This window comes from Muntiacus reevesi, chromosome 5, assembly GCF_963930625.1.
Source record: "Muntiacus reevesi chromosome 5, mMunRee1.1, whole genome shotgun sequence".
In the NCBI taxonomy this organism is placed as follows: domain Eukaryota; kingdom Metazoa; phylum Chordata; class Mammalia; order Artiodactyla; family Cervidae; genus Muntiacus; species Muntiacus reevesi.
The window spans coordinates 78,807,177-78,834,262 of NC_089253.1; the positions used below are offsets into that span (position 1 = coordinate 78,807,177).

At 42.9% G+C, this 27,086-nt stretch overlaps 1 protein-coding gene across 5 annotated transcripts in view; it reads right to left on the reverse strand.

Annotated features, from left to right (window-relative positions):
- Positions 1 to 14,588: 14,588 nt before the first annotated feature.
- EFCAB2 (EF-hand calcium binding domain 2) overlaps positions 14,589 to 27,086 on the reverse strand; it is a 132,994-nt gene continuing 120,496 nt past the window's right edge. For all 5 annotated transcript variants that reach the window (XM_065935587.1, XM_065935591.1, XM_065935593.1 and 2 more), the window contains one exon: positions 14,589 to 16,366. In XM_065935587.1, the coding sequence (XP_065791659.1) occupies positions 16,227 to 16,366 (140 nt within the window). In that variant the 3' untranslated portion in view covers positions 14,589 to 16,226. The remainder of the gene's footprint in view (positions 16,367 to 27,086) is intronic.

The following is a 27,086-nucleotide window of genomic DNA, read 5'->3' on the forward strand; positions in this document are numbered from 1 at the left end:
AGGTTGTTCATAGCTTTTCTTCCAAGGAGCAAGCATCTTTTAATTTCATGGCTACAGTCACCATCTGCAGTAATTTTGAAGCCCAAGAAAATAGTTTGTGTCACTGTTTGCACTGTTTCCCCATCTATTTGCCATGAAGTGATGGGACTGGATGCCATAATCTTAGTTTTCTGAATGCTGAGTTTTAAGCCAGTTTTTTCACTCTCCTCTCTCACTTTCATCAAGAGGCTCTTCTGTAAGGATTATAATATGCATCTTCAACTTGGGCTACTTAATTTTGTGCCCTTGTGTAAGAAATTTGCAACAGTATAATTCCATCTTACCCCCCTCCTTTATGCTACTATTTGTTGTATTTTATATCCATATACATTGTAAAATCCATAATACCATAGTCTCCATTTTACTTTAAACAACTTGTCTTTTGGTGAAGCTAGAACATTTTAAATATGTGAGGTTTTTTTTTTTTATTAATTGGGTGATTCTGGTGGCTTAGAGGGTAAAGAATCTGCCTGCCATGCAGGAGAACCAGGTTCGAGCCCTCGGTTGGGAAGATCCCCTGGAGAGAGGCATGGCAACCCACTCCAGTATTCTTGCCTGGAAAAATCAGATGGACAGAGGAGCCTGGAGGGCAGGCTACAGTCCATGCAGTCACAAAGAGTCAGACACGACTGAATGACTAACACACACACACACAATTTATTTATTTGGCTGCTGTTGGTTCTTAGTTGAAGCACAAGTGGGATCATCCTTGCTTCATGAGGGATCTTTTATTGTGGTTCCCCAGCTCCCTTGCAGCTTGTGGAATCTTAATTTCCAGACCAGAGATTGAACCAGAGTCCCCTGCATTACAAGGTGGATTCTTAACCACTTGACCACCAGGGAAGTCCCTGGCGGGGGGTGGGGGGGGTTTCCTTTTTATATTTACCCAGTTTTATATTTGGAAGACTGATAAAATTTTTTTTCCTAGAGAGCCTGCTTTTCAACTAGGTCATTTCCCTTCAGTCTGAAGAATTTCCTTTAACATTTCTTGTACCAACGGTCTAGTGGTGACAGATTCCCTCAGCTTTTGCTTATCTGTCTTTTTTTCACTTGTGAGTCTGAAGAACAGTTTAACTGTATTTTGAATTTTTGGTTGACAGTTATTTTTCTTTCCATTCTTTAAAGATGCCATTCATTGCCTTCTGCCCTTGCTTGCTTCTGATTAGAAGCTAACATTAACTCTCATGGGAATTCTCGTGTGTGTGTGTGTGTGTGTGTGTGTGTGTGTGTGTGTGTGTGTGTGTGTGTGTGTGTGTGTGTGTGTGTGTGTGTGTAATATGCCCTTTTTCTCTGGATGTTTTGAAGATTTTTCTCTTTACAATTGGGTTTTCAGCAGTTTGGTTATAATGCTCCTGGATGTGGTTCTCATTGTATTTATCCAGCTTAGGGTTTGCTGAATTTCTAAGACCTATAATTTGATCTGTAAGTTTTTCAGCAAGTTTGGGGAAATTTCAGTCATTATTTATTGAATTTTTCTAGACCCATTCTCTCTTTTCTGTCCTTCTGGGACTTCAATTACATGTATATTAGTACACTATTTAAATTGTCCCATGAGTTACTGAGGCTCTGTTATTATTTCAGCCTTTTACCCTTTTATTCTTCAGATTGGATAATTTCTATTGATCCTTTATTAAGTTCACTGACATTTACCTCTGCTATCTCCAATCTCTGTCAAACCTATTCAGTGAACTCTTCATTTCAGATATTGTATTTTTCAATATATACAAATATAGTTTCCCTTTAAATCTGTGGACATAATTATAATGACAGCTTTAATTTTCTTGCCTGCTAATTCTAACATCTGGCTCATTTGGGGGTTACTTTCTATTAATTGTTTTTTCTCTTGACTCTGAATCACATCTTTCTATGTATTTTCATAACCAGTAAATTTGAAGTGCAAGCTGGGTATTGTGGATATTACATCACAGAGATGCTAGATTCTATTCCCTTCCTTTGAAAAGTACTGATTTTGTTCTAGCAGGCAGTTAAGTTAGTGGTATGTGCCTGCATGCATGCATGCTCAATTGCTCAGTTGTCTCCAACTCTTTGCAACCCCACAGACTATAGCTTGCCAGGCTCCTCTGTCCATGGGATTATCCAGGCAAAAATATTGGAGTGGGTTGCCATTTCCTCCTCCAAAAGATTGCCCCAACCCAGGGATTGAACCCGAGTCTCCTGTGTCTCCTGCATTGGCAGGCAGATTCTTTATCAGTGGGTCATCTTAAACTTATAAAGGCTTGACTTTGTGCTTTGGTAGAGCAGATAGTTCTGTTGAGGTTTGGCTCTTAGATCTGAGAAAAATCCCTTAGTCCTGGGACTTGTTCTTTGCCCATGAAGTATGGCCCTTCTGGGGTTTTGATGGAAGGACTGAAGTGGGGGCTTCCCTGCTGGCTCAGTGGTAAAGAATCCGCCTGCTAATATGGGAGACACAGGTTTGATCCCTGGCCCAGGAGGATCCCTCATGCCCCAGAGTAACCAAGTCCGAGCACCACAACTACTGAGCCTGTGCTCTAGAGCCCAGGAGTTGCAACTACTGAAGCCCACACACCCTAGAACCTGGCTCTGCAACAAGAGAAGTCACCCCAATGAGAAGCTCATGTACCACAGCTAGAGAGCAGCCCTCTCCCGCCGCAGCTAGAGAAAAGCCCGGCGCAGCAACAAAGGCCCAGCACAGCCAAAAATAAATAAACAAATAAAATTATTTTTTAAAAAAGAAAATCTAAAGTGTTTATCAGGTCCCTCCAACTTGGGCATTAAACTCCAAGCTCTGCTCCCTGTAGTGATAGCAGCTGAAATCTCTTCAGCTCTTTCAGCTTCGACATGCCTTTTCCCTTGAACTTCTTGTAAATTCTTCCATGTATGGAAAATTTTAAAATATCAGCCAAGGATTTGAGAGAAATATAATATGAATTTCAGGACTGCCTCACTTTGACTCTCTCCTCCCTGAGATTTTTTTCCTCCCTTTCCAGCTACACCCCTGAACTCCACTGTGTAACATATCTAACCAATAAGACTGGCTTTCACGTTGAGTTATAGCCACGGTGCCCAGCAGACTGGAAAAACTCCTGTAACCCTTCTTTCAAGGATTGAATCCCTGTATCCCCTCCAGTCTCTGCCCTGCTTTTGGCCACTCTCCAGTACCTTTAAATAGGTTCTTGTTGTTGTTACCCAGCTTATAATTGTTTTCTTTTGGAAATTCAGTTGTATGTAAAGCACACCTTCATTTTAGCTTAATAGTGACTTTTTCAAGTTGACCTTAGGTTTTTGTAATTCTTGTAGTTTCAAGGGTTTCTGTTTTCTGAGTTAGCAGCCTAAAGAGTTAGTTTTTAAAAAAAAAAAAAAAAAACTAGCTATAATTTTATTTTCTATCTAAGTGAAGTTCTTTTCATGATGCAACCCAACTCCTCACGGATAGATAGAAATCTCTCTATATATACAGGCATGTTCGGTTCCAGACTACTGCAATAAACCAAATAGCACAATGAAGTCAGTCTCATGAATGTTTCAGTGTCTCAGTACATATAAAAGTTACTTTTATACTATACTGTAATCTATTAAGTGTGCAATAGCAATATGTCTAAAAAATGTACATAGTGAATGAAAGTTGCTCAGTTGTATCCAACTCTTTGGGACCCATGCCAGAATACTGGCCTATCCCCTTCTCCAGCGGATCTTCCCAACCCAGGAATTGAACCCAGGTCTCCTGTGTTGCAGGTAGATTCTTTACCAACTGAGCTATCAGGGAAGCCAAAAAAAAAAAAAAAAAAAAAATATATATATATATATATATATATATACACCTTAACTTTAAAATACTTTACTGCTAAAAATGCATCATCTGACAATGCAGAGTTACAAACCTTCAATTTGTTAAAAAAAAAAAAAAAAAAGAAGAAGAAGAAGCAGCATTATAGGTGAGATGCAATAAAATTAGGTGTGCTTGTATACTTCCCACATCTTCATATTTGAGGGTGTTAATGGAATTACTTCAAGATTTAGGTTAAGAAAAAAAAGCACTCATATTTCGGATAAATTACATCCTGACTTCCCAAAACCCAGAGCTCCTATTAACACCAATTTATTTATTCCATTGATATCCCTGGGTGAAAAACAGTATCTCCTTGCTAAATTTTTTTTTAAGTACAGAGTGCAAAAAAAATGTTAAGGTCCATTACCTGACTTAGAATGAAATTCTTTATTCCATATTCCTTGTTGTTTATTTATTAAACAGATGTAGCTTCTTTGGGAGTGTTTTGTGGGACTTTTATATTTTTAGAAAATGAAACTTAGCTTTTTCATTATTTATACCTCAGGGGTGAGTAGCTCATAAATTTTATAGCTAAAATATATTATGTCACTGTGCTTTTGAAAGCCCCAAAGTATAAATCAGGAATAACCAAAATCAGGCTGGCAACTTCTAATTGCTAAGCAGAGGGCAGACTATAATAGCTTCCACTCCTCTTTAGTATTCTTCTTTTGAATAATTTCCACATTGGTTCAGGCACCAGCATGCCAGCGGAGTCAGTGGAGTGCATGTGCCAGAGGCGCCTGCGTTTCTCCTTGAAAGAGAATCAAAGCAGCTTACACTGTCCATGTGGCATCGTGATGAATATGCAAACAATATTTGCATATGATCTACTGGTGTTCTGGGGACCATATGATCATGTATGGGCTGCCAAAGAATCATCTGCAAGCTGATAACTTTAATTTGTGTACTTGGAGCACTACTGTAGTGCAAGAGAAGGTTGTTATCCTGCAACCCAAGGAAGGTTTTCCACTCTTGGATGATCATTTCAATCATTAATCATTTTATGTTCACAAATTCCTTTCATGCTAAATTCCAAGTTAGATTTCAGTCCAAAGTTCAGATAGTTCAGAAGATAAAGAGGAAAGGGTGTGAACCAAATTTGTGTGGTTAGAGTGATCTTTTCTTTTTTTTAAACTTTCAGGTTGTGGAGAAAAGGCCAATGATTAAAAATAGAGATGCAGGGGCTTCCCTGGTGGCTTAGTGGTAAAGAATTCACCTGCCAATGCAGGAGACATGGGTTCAGTCCCTGGGCCAGCAAGATCCCACATGCTGCAGAGCAACTAAGCCCAAGCACCACAACTACTGAGCTCATGTGCCCAGCAACAAGAGAAGCCCCCCAATGAGAAGCCTGCACACGCAACTAGAGCGCTTGCCGTTTGCCGCTACTAGAGAAGAGCCCGCACTGCAACAGAGACCCAGCATAGCCAAAAATAAATAAAATTTAAAAAGAAAGATACATTAAAAACAGAGGGAGATCTGATGAGTGCCCTCCCACTGACACAGGGCAGCAGATGTGATGATCGTGCAAGATGCTGCCACTTATCACAAGAAGTCTCCTGCTTTGAATAGAGATGACAGCGCTCTATGTACCATTGTTTATAATAGTGAAGTCAGAGAAACAACTTATGTGTGCATCAGTAGGGGATGGGTGTAAAAACGTACAGTAGTCAGACTATGGAGTACCATGCAGCCATTAAAAATGCTCTCATAAAAGAATAATTTTATGGAAAAAGTGGAAAGATGCTGATAAAGATTTTATTTTTATTTTTTGGCCAAACCATGGTGCATGTGGGATCTTAGACCCCCGACCCAGGATCAAACCCATGTACCCTGCATTGGAAGTTCAAAGTCTTGACCAATGTCTTTCCCATGAGGGAAGCCAGTGTTAAGTATTTTTAAAATGTAAGTATGTACAATATAATGATAATTCAGTGGAAACAAAAGAAAACTATGCAACAGAAAAAAAGAAATAACATCAAGGTATTAAGAGTACAACAGCTCTCTGGGAGTTTCCTCTATGTTTTCTGAGAAAAATCTGACATTATAATTATTATATTATTATAAGAAAAGTGTAGTTCAGTTCAGTTGCTCAGTCGTGTCTGTCTCTGTGAACCCATGGACTGCAGCACACCAGGCTTCCCTGTCCATCACCAACCCCCAAAGCTTGCTAAGAAAAGTTACTAAAATTTAAAAAAAAGAAGGAAATTAAAGCAAATTTCAATTTTTAGAAAATGAATCACAAGGAGCTAGAAGGGTAAAGGATGTGGGTTCCCGACCTATGTGTAGTCGAAGCCAGGATACAAAAACAAAAGAAACAGTAACAACAGCCAAAAAGGAAAAAAGATACCATACACTGGCAAGACAGATGGGTAGAGAATACTGGTGATTACAAATATTTTACAACAAAATAAGATTTCAAAGCACTTTACAAAAAAAAAGAAAAAACTAATTTTACATCATTTACCTTTACAACTCACTAAATTTATAGTTAGGAATATAAGAAGGGGACCCTAGAGCCCTCTAGAGGTGAGGTGACTTGCCCAAGATACAGATTCAGTGGGGGGTGGGGATGGGGTGCAAGGGAAGAAGCACAGACCTTTCTTTGGTCCCCAACCAGGAGCCACACGCAGGATCAGAAGTACAGCATGTGTTGGTGATAGGTGAGAGTCCAGGACATAAACAAAACCACTTCGTGTCTAGTTGATGACTCTGATAAACTTAGAGCTGGAGCAGAATATCATTGTATTGTTGGGTGCCAGGAAGCATTTTTATATAAAATTTCAAAAACAGCACTTGGTTTAGAGGTAGGTCAAGTAAGTAGGTCAGCAAAACAAAGGAAACAAAGAGTCAAGGGATTCAGAGAAAGGCGGGATGTTCTCACTGGAGAAGTCAGTGAGGAGGAGTGGAGAGTGCTGGGCTTTGCTGGATGGATCAGAGGTTAGGAAGGGGTGGGAAAGACAGCAGGCAAGAGACAGGCACCCAGGAGAAAAGGACAGGGACGTCCCAAGTGAACTTTTTTCCCAGAACTCAGGCGCCTGTGGGAGTATGGAGGGATGGAACCATGTCATGTAATAGTTTGAATGTCAAGGATTAGGGTTTTGAACTTCAGGCTGTGGAGAACACTGAGGGTGAGGAACATGGCCAAGGCCACACAAAACATTAATCTGGTAGCACTTTGTAAAAAATATGTTGAAGAAGTACTACCTGGAAGCAGCCATACCAGTTAGGAGGGAAAAGGTAAGGGGAGGTCATAGAATTCAATCATTAGGAACCAAAAATCCTCATATAAAGACAAAAAATGTGGACAGTGTTTCATCAAAGAAGATATATAAATGGCTAATAAAGCACATGAAACAATGTTTAACATCGTTAGTCATTAGGAAATGGACATTAAAAACCACAATGAGATACTACTTCATACTCGCTGGAATGAATATAATCACAAAGGCAGACAATAGCAACTCTTGTTGAAGTTATGGCAAAACAGGAATCCTCATACATTGCTGGCGGGGATGTAAAATGATGTGGCCACCTTGGAAAACAGTTTGGCCTTTTCTCAAAAAGTTAAGTATAAACTAAGTATCTACCTGAGAGAAGTAAAAACAATATGATACAAAGACTGGCATACAAAAGTTCATAGTGGCATTATTCATCATAGCCAAAATGTAGAAAGAACCTAAACGTTCACGAGGTGGTAAGGGCTTAGACAAAATGTGGCATATCCATACAAGGGAACATTATTTAGCGATAAAAAGAAAGAGTTGATACATGCTACAACATGGATGGGCCGCAAAAATATTAGGCTAAGCGAAAGAAACCAGACATGAGAAACCATACATGGTAGGATTTCATTTCTGTGAAATTTTCAGAATAGACAAATCTCTAGGGACGGAAAGCAGATTAGCAGTTGCCTGAGGGTGGGGGTAGAAACAGGGATTAACTGTAGGCATGAGGGATCTTACTGGGGTGACGAAAATGTTCTGAAACTGATTTATGATGATAGCTGCACCACTTGCTAAATTTACCCCCCCCAAAAAAAAAATAGAAATGCACTTGTGTAGAGTGAACTTGATTATATGTAAAATAAACCCCACTAAAGTCATTTCTAAAAAGTAATGGGAGAGATAAAACAAGAAGTGGAAATGAAGATTGGTTTCAGAACCATCAGTACCTAAGCAGCTAGGCTCAGAGACCAAACAAACAGGAGGAGGAAACGAGGTGTGAGGGGTGATTTTCAGGATGGGAGCTGAAATAGCCTTTTCGACAACAAGGAAAAAGGAGAAGATGATGTGTTTCACTTAGAAAAGATATAGCCACAATAATCCAACTGCCTTTCCCTCTGAAGCAAAATTCCCAGAGAGAAAGTTAACCTGCATGCCCACTTCAGGAATTTCGGCAGCTACAGCTGGAACCCCAGAATCTCTCTTTACATTGACCAGAATGAACCCAACACTGGGAAGAACACTAGGAGACACTCGCTGATTGCTGGTGGGAACAGAAGAGTCATGAAAAAACTGAGAATACATGCTTAAGAAAAAGAGTCAAGATACTAGCATCTCTGTAAGGAACTTCCAGGGGCTCCAGATGGCTCAGCAGTCAAGAATCTGCCTGCAGTGCAAGAGAGGAGGGTTCAATCCCTGGGTTGGGAAGATCCCCTGGAGGAGGGCATGGCAACCCACGCCAGTATTCTTGCCTGGAGAATCCCATGGACAGAGGAGCCTGGTGGGCTACAGTCCATTGGGTCGCACAGAGTTGGATACGACTGAAGTGACTGAGCACGCACGCACACAAAGAATTGCCAGAACAAGATCACGGTGCCTGAGATCCACCTGCATTTGCCCCATTCAGCTCATGAGCTGGAAATGCATTGTGTTGGATGGATGAATAGATGGATGGGTGGGTGAATGGAGACAAGACCTTGGGGGAAAAAAAGAGGGATCAGATGAGAGAAACTGGACAACAGATATTCCTTGGTGGAGAAGCAGTGACAGCTCACACTGCTTCTTATGGGAAGGTTGTGATTGAGATCAAACTGTGATCTTTCCTGTTACTTTTCTAATACTGAAAAAAAAAAACACCAGGATTTAAATTTAAAGCCTCACTTAAAAGCAAAACACAAATAAGTGTCAGAGAATTCAGGAGTTACGGTTTCCACAGCAACATTCACGTGGCCATCCAACTACTACTAAATAAATGAAATTAAGCATTTCTATTGCCCTTGACATTCAGCCATATGCTAAGCAATCTCTTTATTGGTTTATAATTTCTTACAGCCACCTGTGCAAGAGGGAGCCTTCGCACGCCCACATTAAGAATGATGAAACCAAGTCCCAGGGGAGTAATAATAACGTGCCCAGAGGAACCCTGGCTGTCTGACTAACTGGTGAATCTCACGGAACAGCAAGCAGCAGTGTAGGACAGTCCCAGGGCTGCCCAGAGTACACGAGGAAGGCCAGTCACTAGTTAATGCCTCTGTGTGCTAGGTCCTGCTAGTGAGCTTTTTCAGGCCCCCAGTATTGAAGACGGAGCCACAGGCAACTAATGTAGCAATAGGAAAAACCCAGAGGCCTTCCGAGTAGAGGGGATGCGAAGAAACACTGTGAGCTGTCTCTCACATGACCAACGTCACTACCTGCCCAGAACTCTGAACTAAAGGAAGAAAAATATTCCCCCAGTGGTTCAGAAGAATGAGGGGCAATAAACTCCTAGGTCTCACAGAACAGAAGCCAAGCCTAGCACACAAGATTGCCTTTGGAAGTTCCACTTGTTTGACAGATGAAGAGACCCCACAAGAGGTGACAGATGTTCATTGCGGTAAAGCTCTGACAGCAACAAATTTTAGCAAATCTCACCTAGTAGATGCACACAGGCACATGGATTAAAAGTATCAATACAGCCCAGGGCCCCAAGCCACAAAATGTGACATGTGGCCCACGGTCCCAAGGCGGGGCAGCCTAAGGACTTAGTTGTCATCTTAATGAGTGATCTTTAAGGAGAAATAAATGGTGGCTCATGAAATACAGGGCTGAGCTAAATTGGGAGGTGTTGCCAACCCACACCTGAAAAACATGAACTAGTGCATGAAAATACACACTTTTGGTGTGAGAAAATAAAAAACACAGAGGCAAGCTCCAAACATCACACTTCCTGCATCAAAGAGATAGGTTTTTGAATCCCAGATTCTGAACAGTAGACAATTAGAAAGTTTTTCCTAAAAGACAAGCAGATAATAGGTTCAAGATTAATATAAACTTTGGCTGTATTAAAGCAGACCCACCTCCTGCAGGAAGTTTTTCCCAATTAGTTCTACTACGTACCCTACAGCCCCTCTGGGACTGTATCTTCCCAATATCCCTAATAATCAAGCATTAAGCAGATACCTATATGACAACATAGCCATGCATGAGCTGTCCATATATCTGTTTTCCATTGCCCTCTTTTCTCTATTAAGTGGATTATTCCTAAAGAGTTCTAAAGCCACGGTGCAAAGGTGCAAACTGATTGTTAACTACAGAGCTTCAACTTAAGGTATGAGGCATCCATTTAGTATTTCAAAACTGTGTGCATGACATCTGTTAGACTATGAGCCAGTGGCCACATCCTTAATCTTTTATGTCCCTAACACTCAGCAATGCTGGGTGTGGCTCTTAATATATGTTTATGGGGGAAATAAATGTGTACCATTATACGCTAGTGCTTCACTTTTCATGTGAAATAGGTCACTTGAAACTTACCTCGAACACTGCATTCTGTTCTGAAAGTCTTACAGCCAAAAAGACAAACAAAATGACCAAAAATCACAAGCAATTAAAGAACCTAGGAGAGACTGCTTGACAGAGGAGACTTAAGTGACTAGAATACAGAGTCTGAAAAAGAAAAAAACTATGATAAATCAGTTCATTTCCAGGGGTGAGAACAGACAGGAACATACCTCATTCTAGGAGATTAAAATTTAGGAGACGAGTTTAGATTAGAGCTAAGATAGTGCAGGCTTTCATGATAAAAATAATGACTGAAAACTCTAGAGGACTGTTTCATCATCTCCCTTAGCTACTGGAGGCAAGCCTACCAGTGTTGAATTTTCAAGGACACCTGGTTGATCCTCTAGTCCAATATCCAGTTCCATGCCAGCACAGAATATTGTTCTTTAGCAGTTGGCTTTTCAGAATAATTTACACCAAGTGATTAGCATTTCCTTACCCGTTATTCTTCTATGAAGACAGCTGGCAGAGTTATTTCACTTATACTGGTGAGATGCCCCAAAACACAAGAAAGCTAAATGATATGCCCAACATCACAAAAGCAGTTAAAATGGCAAAGGAGGAATTTGAATTCCAAATCTCAAACCATCCTTCTCTACTTACTCTCTATTTGCTACAGTGAACAAGCGATGTTTCTGTTCCAGGATTCCTTGAGGACATGCTTCCTGAGACCTGCTCCTAGCTCGTGTTTCAAACTCTCAGGCATTACATTTATATAGTCTTTATTTTTATGTTACTGACAAATTTACCCAAACCGCACATAGCTGAGAGCCCTGTAACTAGTGTTCACACTCTTTAGGGTGGGGGCAGGGAGTGATCAAATGACTAAAAACTCAGGCTGGAGAAGGACATGGCAACCCACTCCAGAATTCTTGCTTTGAGAATCCCCGTGGACAGAGGAGCCTGGCAGGCTTTGGGGTCACAAAGAGTTGGACACGCCAAAGCAGCTGAGCACACACACATGCATAACATAAAGTTTACCATCTGAGCCACTTCTGAATGTACGGTTCAGTGACATTAAATATACTGACAATGTTGTAAGCCATCACCACCATCTACCTCTAGAATTTTTTACCTTCCAAACTGAAATGTTGTACCATGAAACACTAGCTCCCCACTCCTCCCAGCCTCTGGCAACCACTATTTACTCTGTCTCTGACTTTGACTATTCTAGATGCCTCATCTACATGGAATCATACAGTATTTGTCTTTTTGTGACTTTCACTTAGCATAAGGTCCTCATGGTTCTCCTTTTTGGCTGACATATTTTGAAGGTCGAAATTGGCAGACTGAATTAGAAGACAGAGAATGAGAGGAGGTGAGAATGATTGCTAGGTTTTTTACCTGAGCTGGATGGATGGAGTCTCCATGGAAAGCAGAGCTAATACATCGGTTCACAGCCATGACTACATTCCAGCATGTTCTCACATCCCCTTCACCCCTGCTCTAGCACCTCATGGACCTCACTACAGGTGCCATAGCAACAAGGGACCAGTGGGATTTCCCAGGTAATCACGTGGTTAAGAATCTGCCTCGCAATGCAGGCGACAAGGGTTCTATCTGTGGTTGGGGAATTAAGATCCCACATGCCAAGGATCAACTAAGCTTGCAGGAGTCTAAGACAGCAATGAAAGGTCCCGCAGGACTCCACAGAAATCCCACATGCCACAACTAAGACCCGACATGACCAAATAAATAAATATTAAGAAAGAGAAAAACAAGGCACTGGTAACGCCTTTAAGTGTTTCCATCATCCAAATGCAAGAAGCAAGGAGGATTTAGACATTCATCTTGCCCTCCCCCAGTGTCGGTGAAACAGATAACGACTCAAGAGTCTAAGAATACTATCAGAGAACAAACAAGTATCTCAGTCACTGATATACACACCCTCAGAGTCAGCAATTCACCAGCTAACATGCTATGGGATGAGACGCTGAGAGAATCTTGTACACCTTCCTTAACCCGAATAAAGAGTGGACGTTGATTGGCAAGGAGAGTTTTCCACCAGATCTAGCTCAGAAGCTGAACAATTCAGTCCCTGATCACAGAGACAAGCTTAGGGCCAACTGCTTTCCTCTTTGTTCTTTCCAAGACTCCTTCCCTTGGTCAGCACTCACCTCCTCATAACAAGGGTGACGGCGGTGGTGTCCACGCAGGATGTTACCTCGGGTCTCACCCCAGCCCAGCAAGTCTTCCAAGGAGGTGCAGACAAGCCACCCCCTGCTCAGAGCTTTAAGGACCCCCTTTATCTAGGGCACAGGACCCTGGGAGGAGGATGCCCCAGCAGACGCATTACACCCTTCACCCTTTGGAGGGGTTCTTTCCAGCTACACCCTCTCCTGGAGACTCTCAAACCACCCTCCTGGGGCTGTGCGTCCCCTACCAACCCGAGACCAGTGCATCTGCACAACAAACTCCTGTGCATGACCTTCAAGGCCCTCCATGACCCGCCGCCAACCCAGCCTCTCCACACTTCATCTCTGCTACTTTTTTCCACAGACCCTAACATCCAACCAAGCTGAGCCCCTCATTCCCCCCCACCCAAACACACTGTGCAACCTCTCATCCATGCATCTGTTTTTGCCTTTGCTTAGAATGGCTTTCCTCTTATCACCACACATTCAGTCCTCCCTTCTTCAACAACCCTCTTCAATGCCACCTCCTCCAGGAAGCCCTTCTCTGAGCCCTCTACCCGGCTGCACTATCTTCTCTGAATCCCCACGTCTGTCTTATGTGGGCTCCTTTCCCATGAGAAGGTCCTTCTCTCCTATCAGACCATGAACTCGCACTGGTCAGTCGCATTCTTATTGGTTCCTCTCCCAGGACCTGACACATGTCATTAGGGTTCAGAGTTTGTTAAGTCAATGAACAGATACGACAATCATTTATCTGAGTCAAATATATAACTAGAAAATCACTCAGCACAGGGACTCCTGGAAACATCTGGATCATATTTGTTTCCTTGTTCTGTGCCTACTGCATGTCACCTTTATGATCACATACAAAATCCAAAAAATAACAGAAAAACACGTCTGAACTCTTATCATAGGTTTGTATTAACTCTCAGGTTCTCAATTGCCTGTTTTTTCCTCAGTCCTACTCCAGATTTTTAATATCTTACTGTTTATCCATTCATTTTACTTTTTTTTTTTTTACAAAACAAAACCAAAAAAGAACTTTAGATTTTGCCCAATACTCCTGAGAAATTCTCGCTTACACTTAAGTCAAAACAAGGGTAAGTTAACTGTAGTGGGTTGAATAGAGGTACCCCAGGAGATACAGCCAAATCCTAATGCTCCCCATCACCTGTAAATGTAACCTAATTTGGAAATAGAGCTTCTGTAGATGTAATTAAGTAAAGGATCTCAAGATGAGATCATCCTAGACTTGCAGTGAGCCCTAAATCCGGTGACTGGGGGAAGATCTGAGACATAGACACAGAAGAGCAAGAGGGGCAAGGGTAGGCTCTGAGAAGGTGGAGGCAGAGATGGGAGTGATGCTGCTGCAAGCCTAGGAACTTCTGGAGCCATCAGAAGGTGAACAAGGCAAGGAACGGTCCCTCCTGGAGCCTTTGGAGGGAGGATGGCTCTGTCAACACATTTGGGGCTAATGGCAGAACTGTGAAAAAATAAATTTCTGCTGTTTGGAGCCATCGGGTCTGTGATAATTTATTATGGCAGCCACAGGGAATTAATACATTAACCCATTGTATCAGTCCCCAAATAACACCCAAACCTAACTCTTCAGTCAGTTTCCTCTCTTCTTAGTACTCCTTAAAAAAAAAAAAAATCATCTCATCTTACTTGGCTTTCCTCTCTCCCACCTTGTACTTGTCAGTCCGTCTCAGGGCGGGCTGTCATAAAAAAAAACAAAAACAAAAAAAAACACTCTATGGACTGGGTGGCTTAAACAATAAACATTTATTTCTCATGTCCTAGAAGCTGAAGTCTGAGGTGAGCATGCCAGCAAATCTGGTTCTGGTGACTTCTTCCAGGTAGCAGAGTGCCGACTTCTCCCTGTGTCCTCGCTTGGTAGAAAGAGGCCCATCTATCCCTCTGCCTCTTCTAAGGGCAGTGATTCATTCCAGAGGGCTCCATCTTCACGGCTAATCTTCTTCCAAGACCCCACCTCCAAACACCGTCACACGGGAGAGGGTGGGTTACATCAATATTAGGTCCATAACAGTCCCCTTTCCGCCTTTCATTTTTCTTTCTCTACTTGCTGTTTCTTTCTGGTTTGGGTGCCACTATTCCTAACCTCGCTTCATTATGCAGGTGGGACCTCTGAATCGCCTCCCTGGAAGTCCCTGCGTGATGAATGCTGGATTTATACTGCACACTTCACCACGTGAGAGGTGAAACCTCTCATTTGGAGGAAAAGCCACAGGAAATAAGTAAAAAGCTACTCATCATGTCATTAGAGAATCTTAGCCCACTTCGAACCTACATCTTCAGGTCATCATCTCTGCTGATAACCAGCAATTTCAGTCATTTTCTACATGCATTTCTGTTGGTCTTCTGAGAATTCTTATTTCCCAAAGTAGAGAGGCCACACCGTCTTTGGTGAGCCTGGGTGGTACAGGGGTTGCTGTGCCGGGGGAGATGATAGTGTGACAGGAAACCAGGAGAGATGGCATCACCCCACTTTCCACCCACCCTCAGCAGCAGGAAGACAGCAGAGCAAACAGCACCCGGGGGAAAGGAGAGATTTCCAGTTACTTCCTTCCTGGGTTCTTCCCCAGAGCCTCTGTTATTCCCACCCATCCTGAGCCGGAAAAGAGTTCAGTGAATGAAGAGTAAAATGTCCTAGCCTTGTAGGATGCATGAAGGAAGTCATCAAACCAGGGCAGGAAGCCCCCAGTCACAGCAAGACTCTGTGCTCACTTGGTGAAACACCACTCAGAAGTCCCCGTGTGTGTGTGTGTGTGTGTGTGTGTGTGTGTGTGTGTGTGTACGGCCTTTACATCTTGTTCATCAAAGAAATACATGTAAATTAGTTTAAAGTCAAATATGCAAAAGTATTTTTATAAATCTTCTGTCCCACTCCCCTGTCCCCCACCTGTGGCCTTCCTCTCTGGAGCAACTTCTGAACTTCTTGAGGTATTTAGCTTCATTTTTAAAAATGTGCTTGTGCTCTTATTTCTGCCACCTCTTGATTTATCCATTTCAGACACTGACTCTTCACTCAGCATTGTGATGCATGAAGTTTTAGTTCTCTCCTCTCTCCCTCCTCCCAACAATGGTATTAATAAAAACCAGAACAGGCTCCTAATCATGGGGCCTTTGTTAGGCGCCAGGCACGTTCCATTTTGGCACAGCTGGTCACCCTTTCCTCCCAGATCCCACACTCCCTCCTGTTCCCCCACCTCACTGGTCACTCCCTGGGTCACCTCTGCCAGTTCTCTCTCTCCCTGCCCTCTTAGGGATGGAGCACGCAGGGTTCAGTCCCTGGTCCTCTCTTCTTCTCCATCCACTCTGCCTGCTTGGTGGTCTCATCTAAGCTCACGGCTCTAAGTACGTCCATTTCTTGATAACTCCCGGGGATTCATGTCTCCTGACCCCTTTCCTGACTCCAGACACCTATGTCCACCTCGCTTCTTGACCTCTCCACTTAGATGGCTAACAGACACCCCACACTTGGCACATCCCGCACCCACTCTGGCTGATCATTCCAAGAGCTGCTCCCCCTGCTGACTTCATCATCTCTGTGATGACAGCTCTGTCACTGTGGTTGCACGGATACAAAACCTGCAGGGAGGCTGGGGTACAAAGAGAAGAGAGTCAGTGAGAAATTCCCCACAGCAGATGTGGTAAAGACAGCTTAAAAACAAGCTGATATACCCAACAGTCATAGCAGGATTATTCATAGTAGCTAAAATGTGGAAATACACGAGCGTTCATCAATAGATGAATGGATAAACAAGATGATATATACCCATACAATGGAATATTATTCTACCATAAAAGGAATGAAGTTGATAAATGCTCCAACATGAGTGAATCTTGAAAGCCTTATGCTAAGTGAAAGAAGCCAAACACAAAAGGCCACATATTACATGATTCCATTTATATGAAATGTCCAGAATAGACAAAGAGCAGATTATTGGTTGCCAGGGGATGGAGAAAGGGGGGAAGTGAAGAGGAACACTGATGGATACAGGGTTTCTTTCCGGGATGATGAAAATGATATGCGATTAGATAGTGATGATGGTCGAACAGCTATGAATATGCTAAAAACCTCTGAATTGTACACTTTATAAGAGTGAATTTTATGGGGTATGAAGTACATCTAGAAAACTGTTTTTTATGAGCTATCATTCAAATTTAAATAGTGTGCTGTAATGTGTTACTAAGTAACTCATTGTCATTACTCCAGCCTTCAGTTAAGGACTGCATATACACTGCCTCTCTTAGAACAAGTTGAAGCGAATTAAGAGAAAAGAATGATATTCTGTGTTTGGGTGAATATGGAGAAAAGCAAACAGTCACACAAGGACTGTAGAGAGGAGATTAAGGATTAAGGAAGCAAAAATTACATCAGGAAGTAACTAGGAGAAACCTAAGACTTGTGATGCTCCTACACGGATCTGTGGTGAAAAGAAAGTGTCCGACTCTTTGTGACCCCATGGACTGTAGCCCACCAGGCTCCTCTATCCATGGGATTTTTCAGGCAAGAGTACTGGAGTGGGTTGCCATTTCCTTCTCCAGGAGATCCTCCCAACCCAGGGACTGAACCCGGGTCTCCTGCATTGTAGGCAGATGCTTTGCCATCTGAGCCACCAGGGACCTGTGGTAGGTGGTGCCAAAGACAGAGCCTGCTGGTTTTCCTCCCGTTAGAGGTATGGGGACTCTAGAGATATTTGCCAATTTCCTCCCAGCCTCCAAAGTCTCTGGTTTTGTTCAGCTATGTACCTCTCACTGACACAGCCCATATCCTGCATGGAAAGCCTTTGGTTACAGGGGCGGGGTATTGGCCCAGAACTAAGCTCCTCAGTGCTGGTCCCAAGATGAACTTAGAGTGTCAAGTCAGAATAAAATCAAAACGGGATGGAAACAGTGTTTCCCGGTGCTATATCTCTGCAAGGGAAAGTCCAGGAACTGCCTTCAGCCATATTGAGAGGAGGCGGTTTGAATATGGAGCTAACGCAAAGAAAGAGAACCAAGACTTAGACAGTAATTCTGACATATGAGCCATGGATCGAGCTGCATCTACACCTTTGTCTACTATTAGACTGTTCAGTTATACAAGCCAATTAATTCCTTTTTATGGGGTGAGCTTTCTGTAACTCGGAGCAGCAAAGCTCACATCTATAGTCAGGTGATAATGTCTGAGAGCACACACAAAGTGTGCAAATTACACCTTACTATTTCCCTATTATGTTACTTGTTTTTTCATCAGAGGTTTATAAAAAGGGGCATAAAACCTCCTGAAAATTCTGCTTATGAAATACTTGTATGGGTTTCATGATAACTAAAACAAATCTATAAAGCTTTCAAGACTTAATAAAAATGTAACTGACAAAATTAATTTTGATTTGTGTTAGCCTTAAATATTTTGAACATGTAAGTCTATACTTGACAAACCCAAGTTTGAGCCACATTAATATTATTCCTGTGAACACATCCACCATTTGGTTTCTGTGGAAGGTCAGGTGCCATGTTGTTTTGGAGTTTGTATGTGTGTGTGTGTGTGCGTGTGTGTGTGTGTGTGTGTGTGTGTGTGTGTGCACGTGTGCTCCGTCGTGTCCAACTCTTTGAGATCCCATGGACGATAGGCCACCAGGCTCTTTAGTCTGTGGAATTTTCAAGGCAAGGTTACTGGAGCGAGTTGCCATTTCCTATTCCAGTGGACCTTCCTGCCCCAGGATCGAACCTGAGTCTCCTGTACTAACAGACAGGTTCTTTTCTGCTGTGCCACCTGGGAAGCCCATTGGAGTTCAGTGGGCTACAAGTCAAGTTGGCCAGGCCCAGGCTTGCCCTTAGCCTCTAATCCACCCAGCCTCATTACTCCACACGGTTCATGTATAAGCCTCTAGGGGCCGTTCCATCCCAGAAACTAGCTTGGACGCTTTTCATGTGATGCTCTAAGTGACAGATGTCTCTGTATGTAAAATGGGAAATCATAGCAATCGCTGGAAATGTCACCATCATCGCCTGAGTATGCAAGAGACGCACCCAAAACAAAGTAAGTAACGTTGAAAATAGAGTATGAGCAAAAACCTACCAGGCAAATGAAATGAGGAAAAAATTGGAATATTAATGGTTTTGGCAACCTGGAATTTCCCCACCCCACACACTGACCTAAAGCATGCATCAGGCTCAGCCGGCACCTCCCAGCCAGCGGTAACCTGACATCGTCGAGCTCTCCACCGCCTGGGCCCAGCTCCTCACTGACTGAGTGAATCGGGCCCCTCTCCCAGCTGAGGAGCTGGTCAGCTGGCCCTAGGCAGGCACAATTTTCTCTTTGTACAATATCTGCTATAAGTCAAAGGTTTCTAAAAAGCCCTGAAGGTGGTAAGTAGGATGCTCCCAGTTCTCCAGAGGAAGCTGGAGGGGAAGCAGGAAACCTCACTGCCTCAGCAGTCCAGCCCAGTCCACCTGCCACACATTGTTCTCAGCCCCTTTTCTTTCCTTCAAGATTTACTGATGCCTTCAGGGAAGGGCCCCTGCTGCTCTGTCGCTCAGTCGTGTCCGACTCTTTGCCCCTCACGGACTGTAGCCCGTCAGGCTCCTCTGTCCGTGGGATTCTCCAGGCAAGGGTACTGGAGTGGGCTGCCATGCCCTCCTCCAGGGGATCTTCCCAACTCAGGGATCGAACTCACATCTCCTGCACTGGCAAGCAGATTCATAGTTTGTTCTAATTCCCGTCTCATTTATTTCCCATGGCAAATGGTGGATATTTTTTACATTTAGGATCCTTAATTTGCCTATATAATGTAAATATGGAGCAGTGCAGCCCACCTCATTGTTTCAAAATTATTCAAATTTTGCTCATTCCTGCGTGCCATAACTGCGGCTTCTGCTTGAGTAACCACTCCCTGCCTGGTAGTCATTATTTCCCATTTGAGGCATATTTAAAACTATGCAGATGTGCTTTAGTCTTGATGTTATCATTTACCAATAAAAGGAAGCCAGATTCAGTGACAACAAGTTCTCTGCAAATTGCTTCACACTGGATATCTTTGGGAGCCTCTCAAAACTGGTTTTTAAAAAAAGAATGAAGAAAAAGAGCAATTTTCTTTACAGAGCTTAGAGGCTTTTCCATGGATATTTCTGAACGTCAGATAAGATCATTGCTGCCTTTGTAAGTATTAGCCACAAGAAAAGAGATAAAAACAAATACTTTCTACCACACTGCACACAATAAAGAGCTAAAGAGCCAGGATATTATACAGTTCATCCGTGTATTGATATTTAGTTGATAAAATATTTCTACAAGACCAGCCTTCATGCTATTTTGACAACATGAATCTTTGTGTCTATAGATTAAGACAAAGAAAGATTTTAGCCAAATATTTAAGGAGGCTGAAAGCTTTAGAAAAATATAAATAAAGATTTTGTATTTATGGTACAAAATAGAAACAAGAAACCCAGGCACTCTCTTCTGCCCTTGGTGGATATCTTTGTTTGAGGCTTGCACCTGTTTGGGGCTTCCCAGGTGGCACTAGTGGTAAAGAACCCACCTACCAATGCAGGTAGACTTAAGAGACGTGGGTTCGATCTCTGGGTCAGGAAGATCCCCTGGAGGAGGGCATGGCTACCCACTCCAGTATTCTTGCCTGGAGAATCCCATGGACAGAGGGGCCTGGAGGGCTATAGTCCATAGGGTCACACAGAGTCAGACACGACTAAAACAAAGCAGCATGCAGGCAAGCTGGCTGGCTCCAGAAGTTCTGTGCTTCTGCATGTGCCATCTCTACCTGAAACAACCTCCCCTTCCCACCACTTAGCTGGAAACCTCCTACTTATCCCTTAAGACACAGCTCAGATGTCACCCCCTGATTTCTAGACTCCCCAAGTCGGGGTTGCCACTGTCTTCTGTGCTCCAGCAGCTCTTGGACCATCACTTGACCGTGGCATTGGCCATTAGCGCTGTGGTTCACCTCTTCACATGTCTGTCCTCTTCACTACACAGCAAGCCCCATGTGGGCAGGCTCTGCAGATGCATCTTTAAGGCCCACTATATAATGTGGTGTGCCTCACTCAAGGAAGGGGCTCACTGATGAACAAAAAAATGAATGAATGAGTGACTGAAAGATTGACTGAGATACACACATCCAAGGTGGCAAACAGCCGGCTGAGAATGATACACCAGTTGTCACCAGGCCCTGCCCACCACACTGCTCCACGTAAGAGCTCACCCCTCATATCACTTGTGAGAACTGCCTCCCCAGATGTAACAGCCACTCCTGAGGATCCAGGAAGTAACTGTCCTCCTAAACAGTGGGAAACAATATTTTTTTAAAATAATAACTTAAATTAGTTGAGTGATAGCATTTCCCTTTAATGAATTTCTAAGAAACAAAAGCTCTGCCATAGACTACTTTCCAATCAGGCATGCTCTTCAAGCATCACTGAATTCCCTCTTGAATAAGAACGGCGCAAATGGGCCTCTGGCCAACCACTGAGCTTTGCATGGTGACTTCCACAGGAAAGGTGTACAGCAAAGGACCTGGAGACAGCCTCAGAAGACACTTTTTAAAAAAGAACTCTGACATGCAGACTGGTAAGGCACTTGGTAAGGCACCCTGGTCTCACTTGGTAGGTGAGACCAGGGACTGCATTATACAAACCCTTATGTCATCTTTTCGGATGTTCTTCTAATAAATTGCTCCTGTTTCATTTTCACTTCAATGAAAAAAAAGTGCAAAATCAACTCTCTTTTCTTTCCAAACTAGACATCCCGAATGATAAAATGGTGTGCCAATGGTTGGCCTAACAGTGATGATGACCATAAGCTTGGACCCTGAAATCAGATAGATTTAGGTTGGAATCCCCATTTCAATCCCTTCTTAGTACCATGCCCTTCATCTCTATGTGTCAGCCTATCCCACTGTAAGATGGAGATAATAACACTAACCAAGTGTACAGTCTTGTGAGAAAAGCGCCTAGCATGGTGTCTAGCATGTGGTTAATGCTCAGATTGTTGGGTCTTAATGCCATTATTGTTATTTTTGTTGTTGTTCAGTTGCTCAGTTGTGTCCAACTCTTTGTGACCCCATGGACTGCAGCATGCCAGGCTTCCCTGCCCTTCACTATCTGCTGGAGGTTGCTCACTCATGTCCATTGAGTCAGTGATGCCATCCAGCCATCTCATTCTCTGTGGCCCCCTTCTCCTCCTGCCCTCAATCTTTCACAGCATCAGGGTCTTTTCCAATGAGTCGGCTCTTTGCATCAAGTGGCCAAAGTACTGGAGCTTCAGCTTCAGCATCAGTCCTTCCAGTGAATATTCAGGGTTGATTAGTATGCTAATAATCCAGAACATTAATCGGAATGTATTAATGTTCATATTGCATGTTCATTACTGGCATGTTAATTTTAGACTGGAAACCACCATGTTTTCAGAGGCCAGCTCTAAACGGAATGTCCTCTTTCTGTTGCATTTTTCCTCAAGGAGCTGCATTACTGCTCCAGAAGTCTAGGTACATTCTTTTTTTTTTTTTTGGCCATGATACACGGCCTGTGGGCTTCTAGTTTCTCAACCAGGGATTGAACCAGTGTTCCCTGCATTGGAAGTGCAGAATCTTAACCTCTAGACCACAAAGGAGGTCCCTAGATACATTCTTAATAGCTTTCTCAAAATCTTTTTGGAGAAGTACCTTGAAACCTCATAAAACTAGCATTTCAACTGTGTCTCATTTGACTTATAAGACACTGTGATGTGCTTTTCAATGGTGGGGGGAGACTGCATGGGAAAAATAGTCTTGAAAACACAGCATGATGAGCAAACATTATTTAAGGATGAAGTAAACTGTATCCCATTTTTCAAAATCTAAGCCTTTGTTATAAAATTCATATTCAAAAAAAGTGTACAGTGAGGACGGAAAGTTACTGTTTCATGGGTACAGAGCTTCAGTTTAGAATAATAAACTTCTGAAGTGTGGCCGTGAGAAGCTACTCCTCGCCTAAGGTCAGGAGTAGCGACCGAGAGCGTCAGGCTGCGACAGCGCAGGAGCGGCGCAGGGGAGCTTCCCCACGCCCGAGGTCAGGGGCGGCGGCCGAGAGGAGCAACCCCACGTCCAAGGAGCGGCTGCTGCACGGGCACAGGAGGGCCGAGAGGAGCTACTCCACCTCCAAGGAGCAGTTGGTCGGGAGGGGAAGCTGTGAGAAGATACCCCTCGTCCAAGGTAAGGAGCAGCCGTGAAGAGATACCCCATGTCCAAGGTAAGAGAAACCCAAGTAAGACGGTAGGTGTTGTGAGAGGGCATCAGAGGGCAGACACACTAAAACCATAATCACAGAAAACGAGCCAATCTGATCACAGGACCACAGTCTTTTCTAACTCAGTGAAACTAAGCCATGCCGTGTGGGGCCAGCCAAGACGGTCGGGTCATGGTGGAGCGGTCTGACAGAATGTGGTCCACTGGAGAAGGGAATGGCAAACCACTTCAATATTCTTGCCTTGAGAACCCCATGAACAGTATGAGAAGGCAAAATGATAGGACACTGAAAGAGGAACTCCCCAGGTCGGTAGGTGCCCAATATGCTACTGGAGATCAGTGGAGAAATAACTCCAGAAAGAATGAAGGGATGGAGCCAAAGCAAAAACAATACCTGCCGGGCCAGCTGGCTAAGGAACAGGTCGAGGATGCAATCACCAGAGCACCTGAGAAATGAAAGACTAGGAAAGATGGGGTTGAGAGGGACGGAGTCAGCTTGTGACTGATTCCGACAACTTTATTGAGGGGTAACATACATATATATGCTCACAGGACTCACCAAATTTTAGATCAAAGACATGCATACGTGCAGAACTGCAGACACTAGTTTTAGCTCATGAATTTTATCTCAACTCTTTAAGACTAGCAGAGGATGGCACTGGCGTCTTACAATCAGTTAAAGATTCATAGGAGCTTGATAATCTTGTCAGAGTCAGGAGAATGGGCAAATGGCGGCTGCAGCAATTTCCTTGAGGGAGGTGAGAAAGGCCAATTTGCACTTTAATAAATCAGGGGTGGCGGGACAGAGAGAGACCCTTTGATCTCTCTCAGGGCCGAGAAGGGGCCTGAGCAGTCAGGCCGGCTCCCCGAAAATACCCAGTTGTGGATGGGACTGGTGATAGAAGCAAGGTCTGATACTGTAAAGAAAAATATTGCATAGAAACCTGGAGTGTTAGGTTTATGAATCAAGGCAAATTGGAAGTGGTCAAACAGGAGATGGCAAGAGTGAATGTTGACATTCTAGGAATCAGAGAACTAAAATGGACTGGAATGGGTGAATTTAACTCAGATGACCATTATATCTACTACTGTGAGCAGGAATCCCTTAGAAGAAATGGAGTAGCCATCATGGTCAACAAAAGAGTCTGAAATGCAGTATTTGGATGCAATCTCAAAAACATTAGAATGATCTCTGTTCATTTCCAAGGCAAACCATTCAATAGCACGGTAATCCAAGCCTATACCCCAACCAGTAACACTGAAGAAGCTGAAGTTGAACGGTTCTATGAAGACCTACAAGACTTTTTTAGAACTAACACCCAAAAAAGATGTCCTTTTCATTATAGGGGACTGGAATGCAAAAGTAGGAAGTCAAGAAACACCTGGAGTAACAGGCAAATTTGGCCTTGGAGTACAGAATGAAGCAGGGCAAAGGCTAATAGAGTTTTGCCAAGAGAATGATGAACTGGTCATAGCAAACACCCTTTTCCAACAACATAAGAGAACACTCTACACATAAACATCACCAGATGGTCAACACCGAAATCAGATTGATTATATTCTTTGCAGCCAAAGATGGAGAAGCTCTATACAGTCAGCAAAAACAAGACCGGGAGCTGACTGTGGCTCAGATCATGAATTCCTTATTGCCAAATTTAGACTTCAATTGAAGAAAAGTAGGGAAAACCACTAGACCATTCAGGTATGACCTAAATCAAATCCCTTATGACTATACAGTGGAAGTGAGAAATAGATTTAAGGGACTAGATCTGATAGACAGAGAGCCTGATGAACTATGGATGGAGGTTCATGACATTGTACAGGAGACAGGGATCAAGACCATCCACAAGAAAAAGAAATGCAAAAAGGCAAAACGGTTGTCTGAGGAGGCCTTACAAATAGCTGTGAAAAGAAGAGAAGCGAAAAGCAAAGGAGAAAAGGAAAGATACACCCATTTGAATGCAGAGTTCCAAAGAATAGCCAGGAGTGATAAGAAAGCCTTCCTCAGCGATCAATGCAAAAAAATAGAGGAAAACAACAGAATGGGAAAAACTAGAGATCTCTTCAAGAAAATTAGAGATACCAAGGGAACATTTCACACAAAGATGGGTTCGATAAAGGACAGAAATGGTATGGACCTAATAGAAGCGGAAGATATTAAGAAGAGGTGGCAAGAATACACAGAAGAACTGTACAAAAAAGATCTTCACGACCAGATAATCACAATGGTGTGATCACTCACCTAGAGCCAGACATCCTGGAACGTGAAGTCAAGTGGGCCTTAGAAAGCATCACTACGAACAAAGCTAGTGGATGTGATGGAATACCAGTTGAGCTATTTCAAATCCTGAAAGATGATGCTGTGAAAGTGCTTCACTCAATATGCCAGCAAATTTGGAAAACTCAGCAGTGGCCACCGGACTGGAAAAGGTCAGTTTTCATTCCAATCCCTAAGAAAGGCAATCCCAAAGAATGCTCAAACTACCGCACAACTGCACTCATCTCACACGCTAGTAAAGTAATGCTCAAAATTCTCCAAGCCTGGCTTCAGCAATACGTGAACTGTGAACTTCCAGATGTTCAAGCTGGTTTTAGAAAAGGCAGAGGAACCAGAGATCAAATTGCCAATATCCGCTGGATCATCGAAAAAACAAGAAAGTTCCAGAAAAACATCTATTTCTGCTTTATTGACTATGCCAAAGCCTTTGACTGTGTGGATCGTAATAAACTGTGGAAAATTCTGAAAGAGATGGGAATACCAGACCACCTGATCTGCCTCTTGAGAAATCTGTATGCAGGTCAGGAAGCAACAGTTAGAACTGAACATGGAACAACAGACTGTTTCCAAATAGGAAAAAGAGTATGTCAAGACTGTATATTGTCACCCTGCTTATTTAACTTATATGCGGAGTACATCATGAGAAACCTTAGGCTGGATGAAGCACAAGCTGGAATCAAGATTGCCAGGAGAAATAGCAATAACCTCAGATATGCTGATGACACCACCCTTACGGCAGAAAGTGAAGAGGAACTAAAAAGTCTCTTGATGAAAGTGAAAGAGGAGAGTGAAAAAGTTGGCTTAAAGCTCAACATTCAGAAAACTAAGATCATGGCATCTGGTCCCATCACTTCATGGGAAATAGATGGGGAGACAGTGGAAGCAGTGTCAGACTTCATTTTTTTAGGCTCCCAAATCACTGCAGATGGTGACTGCAGTCATGAAATTAAAAGATGCTTACTCCTTGGAAGGAAAGTTATGACCAACCTAGACAGCATATTAAAAAGCAGAGACATTACTTTGCCAGCAAAAGTCCGTCTGGTCAAGGCTATGGTTTTTCCAGTGGTCATGTATGGATGTGAGAGTTGGACTGTGAAGAAAGCTGAGACTAAAGCTGGAAGCAACCAAGTTGTAGTTGTTATGTTGCTAAATTGTAACTCTTTGTGACCCCACCGACTGTAACCCACCAGGCTCCTCTGTCATGGGATTCCCCAGGCAAGAATACTAGAGAGGGTTGCCATTTATTTCTCCAAGGGATCTTCCTGACCCAGGGATCGAATCTCTGTCTCCTGCTTGGCAGGCGGATTCTTTATCACTGAGACACCAGGGAAGCCCAACCAAGATGAACAGATTAAAAAAAAAAAGTATGATATGTACATGCAATGGAGTATTATTCAGCCTGGAAAAGGAAGGAAATTCTGACATATGCTATGACACAGATAAACCTCAAGGATACCATGCTGAGTGAAATAGTCCAGTCACAAAAAGACAAATAATGTATGATTTCACTTACATGAGTTATCTAGAGTAGACACATTTAAAGAAACAAAAGGAGAACAGTGGTTACCAGGGGCTAGGGCAGGGAGAAAGGCAAGTTGTTATTTAAAGGATTGCAAAGAGTTGGACACAGTGGAGCAACTAACACTTTCACTTTTCATACCATTTCAGATATACAAGATAAAATGTTTGGGAGATCTGTTTTATAACATTGTAAATATACTTAACTGTACACTTAAAATGGCTAAGATGGTAAATTTTATGTTATGTGATTTTTTACCACGATTTTTAAAAACACACTCTGAATCACAGAGATTAAGAGCT